The sequence below is a fragment of the Macrobrachium nipponense genome, chromosome 1 (genome assembly GCF_015104395.2).
Source record: "Macrobrachium nipponense isolate FS-2020 chromosome 1, ASM1510439v2, whole genome shotgun sequence".
Classification (NCBI taxonomy): Eukaryota; Metazoa; Arthropoda; class Malacostraca; order Decapoda; family Palaemonidae; genus Macrobrachium; species Macrobrachium nipponense.
In genome coordinates, this window is record NC_087200.1 from 81,495,207 (window position 1) to 81,511,037 (window position 15,831).

Below are 15,831 nucleotides of genomic sequence, written 5' to 3' on the forward strand. Positions count from 1 at the left end.
TTGTTAAATGATCAAACGAGCATACCCCGCAACTTCTTGGTGGACATCAGTACATCTGAGGCCAGATCTTTCGAAGCCAGGTACATCACTCTCTCCATCACATTCAGGAAGAACCTGTCAGTCGAGTACTAGCTAGGATGGAATGTAATTGTGCAAGTCACATTCATCTCCGTTTACCTTGGGACGTTGCCCGTAGGTCCTTGAACACCTTTCTCTTGGGTCCTATGGTGGATGCTCAACAAGTCATGTAGTTCACCCAGCTCTTAAGGGACAGGTTGCATCTTGCCTAAGGTGTGGCTGCAAGGAGGTGTGTGCGGGATTGGCCTCCTCCCTTTTTCCTGTCTTCCTTTCTCTTCCAGTGGGCAGAGGAACGGTGAACAAGCTGTCACATGGTGGACGGGTTTGCATGCAGGTGATCTAGATGACTGAATATCCTATTTATAATTTAGCTCCACATGGATTAGTAGATGCAAATATTTCCTTCTCTCTAGCAAGGGGTTAGAGGAACTGACTATGAACAAACCAGTTGGTTATTCTTAGCTTTATAGTCTCTGACACTGCAGGTTCATCCAAACTTTTTCAAATTAAGGATATTACATGCCATTAAATAGAAATTCCTAGAAGTCAGGCAATTGAACATCTCACTTGTTCTTTCATGACCAGGAAGAGAGTACCCAGGTTAGCTGAACTACCAGTCAGTTCAGAGATTTACTCAGAATCCTCCTTCCAGTCAAGTAAATCTTTCATATGTAAAGACCTAGGGTTTGTATTTGTGTAGGAACAAATGACAAATTATTGAAAGTACAGGCAGTCCTCGGTTATTGTTGGACTCAGTTGATGGCAATCTGGTTTTATGGCACTTGTCTAGCGCCATAAAATCTGCGATTTATGACGCCATAACATACCTAACAGAGGTGCCATTAACCGGATATCGGTGATCGTTAACGCCATAAATTGCCGAGTTTCAATTAATGATGGTTTTTGCTTATCAGCATCCCACCAAGAGTGGAACCCCCGCAGATAACTGGGGACTGTCTAATTTGTATTTTCCCTAACATGCAAACCCGAGGTCTTTACATAAAGGGCCCACATCTTACCACTCCTCATTCTCTTACTTGGGCCAAAAGGTAAACTGTGCCGACTTGGAGGGTAGTGCTTCTTCCCCTACTATTGGTAGCTATTGGTGTAATCACCAGCTTTTCCAACTCCTTGAAAGTTAATTCCATATGGAAAGAGCTCATTTGTTAATCATGAAAAAGATTTTTCATTTCAGGATTTGTACCGAGAATAGAAATTTACCTGTCATTTCTTTTAATATGCAGTAATGTAGTTATTTCAAGTTTAGCCAAAGGGAGTTTTATACGAACTTGAAAATGCATATCAGCATTTTGCTAGTGGCTATCGACAGTATAGGTAGTCCCCAGTTATCAGCACACACTGTTAATGGCAATCTGGTTTTATGATGCTTGTTTAGCACCATAAAATTGGCTATTTGTGGTGCCATAGCGTGCCGAGTTCCGGTTATCAGTGCCTCGGCGTCCTTAACCGGTCATCGGTGCCATAAGCGCCACAAATTGCCGAGCTTCAGTCAATGGGGGTTTTCACTTATCAGCACTCCGCCAAGAATGTAACCCTTGCCAATAATCGGTGACTACCTGTACTTACTTAATACAAAATAAAGACCAGATGGTAATGATAAAATTTTGCTAATACACTAAAAAGAAACTCATAAAATCAGATAACAAACATATAAGCAATTAACATGTTAAGAGATTGTGTAAAAAGGAAAATGATATTGCGAAGGTCATGATACAAAAAAAAAAAAAGTATAATATTCTTCAACCAGTTTCACTGCCTTACAGTGCCAGACCTTATGGGACTGGTGCCAAGTAGAGGCAAGGAGTTTGGTCTTGTCGGACAGGAATTTGCTGTCATTTCAACATGATTATCTAAGAAAATTTGAATTGCCCTGTTTTTGATGATTGATTTTAGTTTAAATATTTACAGTACTGATATATTCTTATAGCATAGTTTTATGAATTAATCATCATTTACCATTATTGTTGTATAGTTTTACTTTTTGTTTATCTTTTCAATTCAAAATACAGTTCTCTCTCTCCTGTCTGTTGATGGCAAGATTATTGGTATTTAGTAGGCCAGACCTGTGAGAGTTGGAACTTGGACATTGTGATCTGTATGAGTGATACAAGCCAATTTAGAGACGACTGATTTATGTTTCTAGACTATTTTAGATCTTGCTTGAAGAATTTCTTTTTAAATGAGAAAGAAACCTAAGAGCAAGGTAAATATTTTTGACAGCATGTTGGAAAGCAACAATACTAAAGGATGATAGAAAGCGGTGTGATTTAGTGATGAAGCTTTGTACACATGAATCAAGTACTACCTCCTAAACTAATTAAGGGAAAATATCTTTATGGAAGGCAAACCAGCTACAAAAAGTGTCTAGTACATTAAGATGTCATTATCCCTCAGGAAGGGATTCTAAAAAACCAAAAGGAGTACATATGGTAGTACAACAAATACACAATTTATAATTCTTAATCCCACAAACAGGAAATTAGCAGGAAGAAAAATTTAAAGCATAGCCTTTGTTGTGTCTTTTGATGTTGGTTTTAGCTGAATACTAATGGTGAGGTTTTAAATATAGGTGCTAATTTCTTTCTGCATCCTCTGAAGTTGACAATTTCACTACCAAATACTCCCTGAAGTGTTTCAGCAACTTTCAAGTGTTCTTGAGATTATTTCTAGTGTGGTATCTTCCAGCACCATGAAATCTTGACAATCTTTTGGCCATTATATAGTTCTTCATGCTATTGTTCCTAATTATAAAGAATCACCACACATATGCCAAGAGAATGAAAGTGTAAGCCCAGTCATCCTTGCTTGAGGCTGGATTGACTAAAATGTATGAGACACCATGCCTATAATCGATGATTAATTGTTTGTTGCTAACTAATACTCCACCAGATTTTGCTTGTATTGGTAATGAACCCAAGGATACAGGGATAGGGATTTTAATTACGTAAATGTCTTTGCTGAAAATTATTTCATGCTGTTAGTTTTTTTGTAAATATTAATATTGCAGTACACTCCCTGAACACCTGAATTAGCCCTGGTCATTGACCAGCCCGAACTATATCCCCACATATTTACCCACTAAGTGGGTAATTTTAACTGTCAGCGTTACCAACGCTGCAGGTAAAATCTAGTCAAATGAGTTACCTGTGTTACCGTTGGCAACGCTGCCGCAAATACTGGCCACCAGTGGCCTTTCTCCTCAATTGTTTCTTGTTTGCCATGCTGTGCGGATCAGTCCCACATCAGGCGAACTTTTGGTCATTTAGCCTGACCCCACTCAAAGAGTTTTTGTATTTTGGATACAGGTTACGACCTTGGACATTTATTAATGTTTTTTCTCCCGTTTTACTTTGGATAGCTACTTTTTACTCGCTATGGATAAGTTAGAAAATAAACGTTGTCGCCGTCTGCAAACGCCTCTGCTTCTGCTTCATCTACAGTTCGATGATAGAGCCTTTTACGACGATCGAGCCTCCTACTGCTGGATATATTGGTGCTCATCGGCTCTGCATGCCCTTCAAGCATAGGATGAGTACCCTCACACATGATCGACGTTCTTTTCGTTATTTCGTGTAGGAAGGTTCAGTGCAATACCAGTCAGAGATGTTTGTCTTGGTCAGGAGACAAGGAAACATTAGTTAGTTATTCTAGAAATTAGTGGACAGGTCATCATCTAGTATGTTAAGCATATTTCTAGCCTGACGAATAATTTAACCAAAATAGAGATAGTGGTATTAGTAGTATAGTTGATTCTAATCGTTCTTTTTCAGCCCCCCTGCCTGTTCCAGAACCAGCCCTAACGGGTGCTGGGGGGTAATGGAGAACCACAAGCCTCCGAGTGGGTAGGTTCTGCCGGCCCCCCCGGCGCGGAGCAGGCAGTTTTGGCAGCAGATTCCCCTTCCCTCGATGTGTAAGTTCTCAGGATGATGAAAAATTAGTTCAGATACAGACGAGTAGGGATAATAGGCTACATAGTGTTTAGGAAGAGAAGGGCAGGCTTCTTCGGGTCAGTTTTCTATTATAAGTAGTAGTTTATAGAGAGACAGTGTCCTTAGAGCCTCTTTGGGTTTTTCCTGCTTCGAGTTCCTTGCATCAGAAGCTTTTAGGCCATGGTTGGTCTTTCAGATCTGGTTTCGGGTCTGTCGGGTTCTGAAGGGTTGAGTACTGCTGCTTCGTCTTTAAGGTTACTTTCCTCTTCTTATTCGATACGATAATTGTTAATATTAACTAGTTCTCTGTTCAATGCATATTGACTTACGATAATTCAGTATGTAGAGAATCGAATAAAATTAACTACGGCTAGCCTAGTGTTCATGATGATATATCGTATACATATACAGTAGCCTAGCTTAGCCTAAAGTATTCGCTGTACTACATATCGGTAGAGTGATTTTTATAGTGGCTAACGCTGTAGGCTCAAGGCATTCTGACTTCGGATAATTCAGTACAGGTGTAATTGAAAACGAATGAGAATCCGATCTTAGGATAATTCAATATGAATGTAATCGAACAGAATGAAGATCAGATTCTGTCCGACTAAAGCATTATAATTGTATTATATGTATCATCATATTAGTGTAGTTTAAACTAACTCGGCAGTCATTCACGCTGGAATCAGCTGATGACGAATACTGGTTTGCGTCGTAATATCCATCTCATTCTGTCCTGATTGGCTAGCGTGACTAACGTAACAACTCTTCCTCACTTATGCCAGGTTTGTACAGACGTCTTGAAGGAGACGTGTTTTCAACTATGTTGACATTTAACATAGTCAATAAGGTATCTTGTAGCATATAATCTGATGTCAGATATAAGGAATTCGTTTGTATGAAATCTTCATACGTTTAACAGACTAATTGCCGTCAGTAATTACATTGTGCTTATGTCAATTACAGTTACAAATAATTACCAGTCGTATTATCAAATTACAGTGACAACTGAAATTAATATTAGGCCTAATAAAGTCAATTTTATTACCTTAAAATATTAATTTATTACTTTTCAATCAAATTACAATTACAGAAGCTTGTCGTCAAACAGCACTGTTGTAAGAAGGCGTGGCTTAGACAGACAGTGATGCCGGCTAGTCCGTTTTTTATCATAGTATGCGTTTTTTAAAAGCGTCGTTAACTCGGAGCATCGGAAGACGCCTCTCTCTCTCTCTCTCTCTCTCTCTCTCTCTCTCTCTCTCTCTCTCTCTCTCTCTCTCTGATCAAATTACTGGATAATGTCTCTCTTTGGATACTTGGAATTTGCGTTTTAATCTAACCAGAAACTTAATTTGGTTATTATTACTGGAAACAAGCAATGATTTTTTCATTATTTGCGCTTTTGGACTGATATAAACTTTGCGCATCCAAGCTAGTATTTATTCGCTCGGAAACTAGTTCCGCATGTGAGGCGTCACTAAAAAACATAAAAAAATACGACATAAAAAGTGTCGAAAATCATCATAACCTCAAAATTTTTGTTGTAATCTAACCAGAAACTTATTTTTATTAATATACTGTGCTAAACTATAAAGGATTTTTATCATAGTATGCGTTTTTTAAAGCGTCGTTAACTCGGAGCGTTGGAAGCGTCAGCGTCGTAATGTCGGAACAAACGTCGTAACCCAGGGCGGATTTTTCAATGAATATTTAAGAAAAAGCGTCGTAACCTCGGAACGTCGTAAGCCGGAGCCGTCGTAACCCGGGGACTGCCTGTACTACTACAGCACAAGTCATCTACATCAGTGAGCAGTAGAGAACTGAAGGTCCTGCACACTCAACTTCTCCTCCATACATGAGAGGCTACATAGCCACATGGGAGGTTCACCATTTCCCCTCCATACATGAGATGTATAGAATACCACATGGGAGGTTCTTCAGACTCAGGCAGTACCTTGGACTCTACACCAACGGTATGGTACTTCCTCTGCAAGCATCCTCACCTACTGAGCTGGATAACCAGGTGAGGAGATTTGCTTTTACCTCCATGAATAAGAAGTATAGCTTATCACATGGGAGGTACTTCTGACTTGGATAGTACCTTAGACTCAACACTTACGTTGAAGTACTTTCTTTGCAAACATCCTCACCATACTTGAGCCTTGGGATAAACCGCAGGTGAGGAGATTTTGGTTGTTGACCTATCCATGAATAAGAAATATAGCTTATCACATGGGAGGTACTTCTGACTCAGATAGTACCTTAGACTCAACACTGACGTTGAAGTACTTTCTTTGCAAACATCCTCACCTACTGAGCTGGACAACCAGGTGAGGAGATTTGTTGTTACCTCCATGAATAAGAAGTATAGCTTATCACATGGGAGGTACTTCTGCCTTAGACAGTACCTTAGACTCAACACTGATGTTGAAGTACTTTCTTTGCAAACATCCTCACCTCCGAGTTAGATAACTAGGTGAGGATACATGCTTTTATACATGGTAGGTTGCTTATGAGTTACCTGCGTATGTTCCGTGGACAGGTCGGGCTGAATGAGATTGATCCTGCCTCCGAGTAAATGTTGTTAATCGGGCTAATTCAGGTGTTCAGGGAGTGTATTGCAATATGAAGTTTTCATAATAAAACTAATATTGTAATACTTACCTGAACACCTGAATGATTCCCACCCTCCTCCCCACTTCAATTTGATAGTGAATGATTCAATTGAGGAGAAAGGCCACTGGTGGCCAGTATTTGCGGCAGCGTTGCCAACGGTAACACAGGTAACTCATTTGACTAGATTTTACCCGCAGCATTGGTAACGCTGACAGTTAAAATTACCCAATTAGTGGGTAAATATGTGGGGATATAGTTCGGGCTGGTCAGTGACCAGGGCTAGTTCAGGTGTTCAGGTAAGTATTGCAACATTAGTTTTATTATGAAAACTTCATGTTAGCCATAATAGTTATATGTACTATGGTATATGTATGTGTGTTTTTATTGGTGACAAATTTTAATTTAGTTGCACAGATTGAAAAATGAAGAAATTTTTAATTGCAGCCAAAAGGTGACACCGAGTTTGATGACAAATCAAGTGATGGGGCTTGGTTGCAGTTCAATTTTACTGTTGATTCAGAAACAGGTAAGTGTAGGAGCTATAAGACTTTGTCTTAGTTGCCAATTTTACTGTTTTGTACATGGAACTTACCCAGCAGATATATACTTAGCTATAGACTCCGTCGTCCCCGACAGAAATTCGAATTTCGCGGCACACGCTGCAGGTAGGTCAGGTGATCTACCGCCCCTGCCGCTGGGTGGCAGGAATAGGAACGATTACCGTTCTAGAACCAGATTTTCCCTGTCGCGGTAGTGTCAACATACGTTGTTGCTACCTCCTGACTTGATTTTCGTTTTTTCATCGCCATCGACCTTCTGGGCTGTCTTTTGCAGGGAAGTACTGGGTCTTTGGTTTGGCATACGCTTTTATTAACTTTTTAATGAATTTGGCTTCGAAATTTCGAAGAATATATTACGTGAAACTATCGAATTTTTCGGTAGACACTTATATTTTGCAATAAGGGAAATATTGATATTTTTTTTTTTTACTAATACGTGTATAAGTGTTAGAACTTGATGAAGGAAATATAAGATCTAACTTCCTACTTTAGGAAGTCAGAAAGCATATAACTAGATACGCTTCCTTTAGAAGCTTTAAGAGCTCTTGTACTAACGAGCAGTTAGAGTATTGACAATTCTAGTAGTTGTTGCATCCTCATCACCTTCTTACTCCACAGAATCTACAAATTCATATGTGCAAATTTGAAGATAAATGGATGGAGCTCAAAAGGCGAGCTCTAAAAAGGTAAGAAGTGAATATAGTGTTCCCAGTGCAGTGGAGGGTGCGTCTGATCGGCTCCGTAGCGCTTCCAGGCCTAGACCTCTTCCAAACTCCCAGACCCAGTGGAGGAGGAAAGTCGACAGCCGCAGGAAGGTTAGGGAGAACCCCCACCGGTCAGGCGTCCCCTCGGCAGGTTCTGTAGAACGTCCCAGACTGCCAAGGATAGCCATTGATAAGGCATCCTTAAAAAAGTGCGTCTCTTCATCTTACATCCGAAAAGACGAAGAATGTATGTTTGGAGCGATGATCTAGCGCGTTCTCTGAAAACTAAGAGAACACTGAGCAAGAGCCAGCCGCTGCCAGGAAGCCGCGTTCCAGCAAGCTAGCGTGAGCTACGTTCCTATAGCCAGCAGCGAGGCGCGTTCCAGCTAACAGACTAGCGCGAGCCGCGTTCTACAACCAAACGCGAGCCGCGTTCTAGAAAATTTTTCTTGGCGCAAGGCGCCTTCAAGAGACGAAGCGCCAGCCTGGCGCAAATTGCGCCAGAAAACAGACGGCTAGAGCAAGAGCCTTACAGTAGAGTGGCAATCAGAACGATCCTTCCATTGAACGTTTCCGGGCAAGAGGCTCTTTCTAAAAGGGGTCTAGTAGGCGCTCGAACTGTCAGGGCGCACGGGACCTTCCACGCAAGCGGAACGTTCCAGGAGCGAGTCTCCTTTCTAGCGTGCGGAACATTCCAGGCGCGCGGAACATTCCAGGCGCTAGGTGCAAGGATCCAGGCACCAGAATATCCTTTCTCTATCTGCCTCGGCAGGGAAAGAAGGTAGTAGAGTATCTGCTGTATGAGAATACGATACGGCAAATCATAAGCACATACCGTAGTTACTTACTTTTTGCTGAGCAACTCAGTTACCAGTATCCTTCCAGGAATTTCCTAGGAAGGACTACGCTTAAAGGGATTGTTTAAGACAACACCTACTTAGCTTCTAGATTTATCGAAGTCTTGTTTCGCTTAGATATGCATTATAAGAACTTCCTGAAGTTCGATAATAATTTTATAAGATTCCTTTATTAAATGGAGTAGCTGGCAACTCTGGAAGAGTAAGGCCAGTCGGCTAACGAGACTGCTATCGCTTAGACACAACGCAGTATCATGTAGGTGTCGGTCATGAGTGGTCGGTAACATGTCTCTCTCCTGCGGGATGGAATGAATAAACCGTGTCTCTCCCCTACAATCGTGGTTTTAGCCTCGGATTGAGGGGATAGTTAAGCAAACATAAATAAAATATTGTCTGCCTTTTGCTAAGAAGCTTTCAATAAGAAAGATATTACAACATTTCAATGCTGTTTACCGTAGGTAACATTTTTAAAGGATTCTAACGCAGCGGAACTCTATATTGTATAATGCTCTCATGCTTACGAAAGCATGGCTTATTAGAGTACATGCTTAGTGAGAAGATGAATGTAGTAGAGAATTCACTTTAAGACTACGGTATGGTCAAGTCTTATGCACATACCGAGGTTAACTACAGAATTCCTAGTATCCTTACAAAGGTTTCCTAGATTAATGCTGTTTACCACAATGTGACAGTATTATAAAGGATTCTAATACGGCAGCGCGCGATATATATAATTCTCTCATCCTTTCGAGAAACGCACACAACCTTTTTAAATTCGGATATTGCTCAAGAGAAGTTGGGTGAGTCGGATGGGAAACATTCTCTTAGTGGCAGAAGTTGTTTCCCTGAATGGACTATACTATGTATATAAAAGTTTTTTCCCACTAAGAACGGAATTAACATGTGAAGGATGTCGGGTACCATAAAGGCATAGATGTTATGGCACATAACCTAAAAAGAACTAGAAGGAAGCGCCAGCCTGGCGCAAATTGCGCCAGAAGCGCCTGCCGCGCCAGAAGCACCATCCAAGATATTTTCTCGTTTTAGCGAGTTATTAACCTAAGAGTCCAGTAGCCTCTCGGACAGCTAGCTCGGTAACGGCAAGATTCGTTCCTGATTTCGTTACCCATTTAATCGAAAAGGGGTCGCTTACAAGGAATGATGAAATGATTTATTTTAATCACTTAGGCCAATTCCACGACTCTCTCATATCGCAAAGAGCATCGAGAATCTCTTTTTTCGCCCCTGTTCGCGTTAACAAAAGAGAACCTATTTGGGAACAGACACGGAACGTAACGATCCTTAAGAGGTTCGATGCAAGATTTTGCATGTCCGTGAGAACCTTCTCGATCGAAGATAATAACTGTTAACGTATGTCTAACATTTATTGAAAAGAGTTGTGAGAACCTGCGGAAAGTCTTCTTCATAGATCTCTTTGTAAGGTAGAAGACGAACAGGCTTCCTTTAGACTGCTTCTTTTTCCTCGAACCAAGAGAGGTAGCAATATAAGACATCTTTAAATTTAAAGAAGGGGAATAAACTTTAGCCTTTTTTTCCCCTAGTTATAAATTCTTAACAGATATTAAGATAACTGGGCGTCAAAGGAAGAGAGGATGTATGCCTCATTTTGGCCTTAGAGAGGTTGGATTCACAGAAGTCACGTTCTTCTCACAGCATGTTTCGTAAGGCTTTTCCAAGAGTATCTGGATATTCTATCAGAATCTATTATAAATAGACCTATAAAACCTCTCCACTCTGAGTCTGTCCGCGTGCAGACTGACCAGAAGTGGACATGAATGAGAGGTTTTTTCAAGGTAAATGACAATAGTCATGGCTAAGACATAGAATTGCTGCAGATCGTGCTAGATGGAATGAGGAAACTGTCCTCTTCCGATACCTCTGTGAACCACATAGCGAGGTTTTCTTCACTTTCAGAGGGAAGAATCACCTATGTATATATCTGCTATCAAAGAACGCAGTAAAAGGCCACATACTCTGTCTCTACAAAGGGATTAGAGATAACAGAGGATTAAGATCTTCGGGATCTTATACGATACCGCAATACGACAAGAGTAGGATATCATGTACTTCGAATGGGATTTTTTTTTTGTGGCCACAGATTCCGTGTTCCGACAAAATGGAACTGCTCCTCATCAAACTTCTTTGAGGAAGTTTATGAAGGAATTCTTTGTTTCTCTTAGCCCTAAACGACCAAGAAGACCAGTGAATTTTTTGTGCATTGGAATCTCGCATCAGATTCAATGGAGACTCGGCAATGGGTTCTTGCCAGCATAGTATGTCGGCAAAAGAAATAAATCCCTCTATTCCTGACGGCAACGCTTTCAGATAGAAGTTTAGTTGCCCAGGCAGGGTACTTACATTTTCATCTACAGAAGAAGAGATGGTTTAAACGTTTGCCTACAGAGTCTTCGGGGTGCGATGAGGGCTCAAAATGCTTCCCAGAAGGTATTCAGAAGGATACAATAAGAGCTAGAAATCAGGGTTCCGCCCAATTTCAGCTCAGAGTCTCCTTCGACTTCCAGACTCCTTCCCTTCCTTCGGGCAAGGATAGGGAAGATTCTGCAACGAGGAACCTCATCAACATGTAAGAAGAAATCTCTTTAGCAAAAGAAGTGTTCACGAAGGATCCTCCTCGGAGGAAGACTCTCTCTCGTATTGTTAGATATCCTGTCGTCTACTGGGTGTAGCTGACTAAAATCACCTCCCCTTGCCAGGGGCCAAAAGCTCAAAGGGGAAGAATTTCTTCCACCCTTCTCCAGTCTCCTGATAAACTATGTGGTTGTTCAGGACTCTCGGACAATGTAGCGCCAGCCAAGCCGCGCAAATGCCCAATACAGGCGAAAAACGCCAGAGGCGGACAGTTCCAAGGAACTCTGTCATGGTCGGATACTGAGAAGGAGCGGGCCTCCAACCTGGCGCAAATGCACCAGAGGCGAACAAATCGGACAGATATAAGAGTGTCCGATGTGGACATTGCCAGACAGCCTAGAGACTCTTCCAAGCTCGAAGCTCCAGCAAGTGTGGAGGAGCCAAGCCAGGCGCGAGGCGCCAGCCAGGCTCTAGGAGCCAGCCAGGCTCTAGGAGCCAGCCAGGCTCTAGGAGCCAGCCAGCTCTAGGGAGCCAGCCAGGCTCTAGGAGCCAACCAGGCTCTAGGAGCCAGCCAGGCTCTAGGAGCCAGCCAGGCTCTAGGAGCCAGCCAGCTCTAGGAGCCAGCCAGGCTCTAGGAGCCAGCCAGGCTCTAGGAGCCAGCCAGGCTCTAGGAGCCAGCCAGGCTCTAGGAGCCAACCAGGCTCTAGGAGCCAGCCAGGCTCTAGGAGCCAGCCAGGCTCTAGAAGCCAGCCAGGCGCCATCCAGGTGCCAGGCTCCTTCAAGGCTAGGCTCCAGTCAGGATTGAGGATCCATCCAGACGCAAGGCTCCTTCCAGTAAAGAGAAACCTAAAGCTCAGTCATGTAAGAGGGCTAGTCCCCATTGATATGATACAGGTAAGGCTCTGCCATGTAAGTGGGTCAGCCCCCATTGGCACGATCCGAGAAGGCTCTGTCGTGTAAGCGGGCTAGCCCCCATTGACATGATCCAGAAGGGTTTGTCAGTCATAGGTCCCTACCTCGCTGAAACTCTTGAGGCATGCAGACTCATAGACAGTAATCATGAAGTCTTCTGCCAGGCTCCAGGTGCCTTCCAGGCGCAAGGCACCAGCCAGACGCAAGGCTCCAGCCAGGCGCGAGGCGCTAGCCAGGAAGGAGGAGCCAATCAGGCACCAGGCCAGGCGCGAAGCGCCAGCCAGGCGCAAGGCGCCATCTAGGCGCTAGGCTCCAGCCAGGCTCTAGGCGCCATTCAGGCGCAAGGCTCCAGCCAGGCGCGAGGCGCTAGACAGGCGCTAGGCGCCTGCCAGGCACGAAGCGCTAGCCAGGCTCCAGGCTTCACCCAGAAGAGATCTATATCAAAGAACGCCCTGGCCTTCTTTGAGACATTGTGATCTCCTAAGCACTTGATAAGTGCATTGATGATTCCTTCAAACAGCTGAGAATTAAAAGTGCATGAAGTGCGAGCTTTTCCGAATTCTTGTTCTTTCCCTAACAATATGTCATAAGGACATATTAGCTGTCACATACGGGAGATGCAACTCTGTGTTGACTTCCCATTATCCGAAGGATGTCAAGATAACCTTCGAGGGATCCTTCTCTCTTGGTTGATACGTGTCTGCGGATACATTGCTGGGATAGGGAGCAGATACTGATCCTTAACTAGTGAGTTAAATTTTATTTAACGTCGTGTTTTTTCTTTGGGTTGTTTGAAAGGAGTTTGTAGATAACTCTTTTCAACTTAAGCACTAACCCTCGTGTTAGGATCAGGTGATCGGGATCGGTGTTGTGCTCCTTAATTATGCCACTAGGCATAGGCATATTGTCATGTAAGAGGCTCTGTCGAGTAAATGGATAAGACCCCATCGACAGACCCACAAGAACTCTTAGCCATAGGTCACATCCTCGCTGAGGCTCTTGAGGCGAAGCAGATTCCTAGGCATTAGCCATGGAGTCTTCCGCCTGATCAAGTAGGAACCAAGGTTTTATTTATTTATTACCTACAACGTATGTTGTTTACCTGTCTATTCAGTAAATAGTTGTCTCTTTCCCACCACCAAGGGTGTCAATCAGCTAAGTATATATCTGCTGGGTAAGTTCCATGTACAAAAATGATATTGTTAAGATACAATAAAGTTTTGTACATACTTACCTGGCAGATATATACGATTGATGGCCCACCCAACCTCCCCTCAGGAGACAGGTGGAAGAGAAAATCTGGTTCTAGAACGGTAATCGTTCCTATTCCTGCCACCCAGCGGCAGGGGCGGTAGATCACCTGACCTACCTGCAGCGTGTGCCGCGAAATTCGAATTTCTGTCGGGGACGACGGAGTCTATAGCTAAGTATATATCTGCCAGGTAAGTATGTACAAAACTTTATTGTATCTTAACAATATCATTTTTAGTGTTAAATGAAGAAGGTGGTGCTGCAAATCATTTACATGATAAATGTTTGATTGACAGAAGGTTCAGTTTGATGAAATAATGAAAATCTGATAATGATTATAGTTGTGATAATGCACAGTAATTACAGTAAGTAGAATATAATGTGTTAAGGGGGTTTTATGTATACATATAAGTAACTTACCAAGTAAATACATAACTAATGTTTCTAACTTGTGTCGCAGTTTAAATTTGAAAATTGCGGTAGCACCTCTATTGTTTTAGTGTAGATGATAAGGTCCCGCCCACTTTCAGAGAAGGACAGGTACAACACAGGTGAAGAGCTCAGTTCGTTTCTGCCAGTCAATGACTAAACTTCAGTTGTTTGAGGCAGCTTTGATTTGAATTTGGTTGCCAGATGGTTGTTCTTGGTGTTCATTTAGTGTTGCATTCATTATTTTTGTTAGCCTTTGCACTATTTTCAGATAGCTTAGGCTTTTTTTAGACCTGTTATTTACAGATGATGTATGGCACTAGTGCTTCTAGTATTTGTCTTTGCAGCAAAGGCTTTAAAACTAGTGTGATGAAAAATTTATGATTGCCACACAATCTGTAGCAATTGTAGGCGGCAGACTTGTTCAATTAACTTGACTTGTATTGAATGCAGGGACTGGGATCAGGGGAGGAGGAAGACTTTAAAAGCCCACTTAGACAAGGTAGATAGAAAGAGACAGAATAAGGAAGGCGACTGCTAGAGCTGAAGCTAGGAACTTAGCTAGCCTAGAGTGTACTACACCTGCCAATTTACTATTTCTGTCTTCTACCTCTAACTGCTTTTTCCCCTTTTACTAACCTTATAAATATTCCGCCCACTCCTTTATCCGGCCTTCATGCTTCCAACCCAAATTGCATTGCCAGCCTCAAAGCCCGTTTTGATCAGAAGTTTGGTCTTATAGTTAACACTATGGAGCAGTTAGGTGTACTTGTGAACATCCTTTTGGACAATGTATGTGCCCAAAGTGCTAGTGTAAGTGTAGTGTTAGCGGAGGAGGTGTCTACTCGTCCTGCTGATGCTCCTAGACTAAGGTCACTGTCAGACTCCCATGCACCAAGGAGGAGGCATATTGGAAGTCCAAGGGAGGTTGGTGGGGTTTATCCACGGGTAGGTGTCCCCTCAGCTGAGCCTGTTGAGCAATCCCAGGCCTTGGCAGACAGCTGATGGAAAGGCTTCTGAAAGGAGTGCCTGAGCTTCTTCTAGTTCATCAGATTCCAGCCCAGACAAGAGGCGATAATGGCGCTTTTATAATGTATCTTGTCCTTTCAAGCGACACATAGCTATTATGGACTGCTCGTCTCCTGCTCCCTGCAAGTGTCTCTAGGAGCCTGAGCATAGTCCTCAGCTGACCTGTAGTGTCTGGGACAGCTTGGAATGATTTTCTCCTGAACGCCCAGTAGGAGAGCACCAGTATTTGTCACCAGGCCCGTCCAGTTCACGAAAGCGGCCAGCTTCATCTTCTAAGCGGCCAGCAGATCCTGAGCACCCACCAGCTTCTGTGTACCCAGTGGCTCCCAAGTGCCTAGCGCCTGTGTCCGAGTACCCAGAACCACCTCTCGTATGTTCGGCACCAGCGGTTGTGTGCCCGGCGCCACTCTTCAGTTACCTGCTATGTCTAATCCTGATCCCTTGCAGTGTGATTCTTCGATGGAGCTCATTCAGTGCCAACTTGACAAAATCATGGGTCTTCTTCAGAGGACTCCCACAGTAGGACAGGACTCTCCAGGCTTGTCTCCTTTGCTGATTTCTTCGGATGAAGAGGTATTCGACCAAGCTCCTGCTCCCTCGCCTTTCGGTAATCTGCTCAGATATTTCTTTGTCGCCTTTCCGTCCATTTTCTTGCCAACTTCCCTGGCTTCATCTCCCTCCACATTTTATATGAGGAACTATCCTGTGGAGGATTCCAGGCTTCCTGTGATGTTTTCGTTATCCTTATCCAAGAAAGCCTTGAGGGAGATGGAAGTTTGGCTCTTGGACAATAGAGAGCACTCCTTCACATCTTTCTAGTAAGAGATACTAATCT

General features: G+C 42.9%; 1 protein-coding gene across 4 annotated transcripts in view; it reads left to right on the plus strand.

Moving 5' to 3' along the window:
* LOC135219410 (endoplasmic reticulum membrane sensor NFE2L1-like) overlaps positions 1-15,831 on the plus strand; it is a 565,440-nt gene that overhangs the window by 54,945 nt on the left and 494,664 nt on the right. For all 4 annotated transcript variants that reach the window (XM_064256165.1, XM_064256164.1, XM_064256162.1 and 1 more), the window contains one exon: positions 7,089-7,170. In XM_064256165.1, coding sequence (XP_064112235.1) covers positions 7,089-7,170 — 82 coding nt within the window. The remainder of the gene's footprint in view (positions 1-7,088; positions 7,171-15,831) is intronic.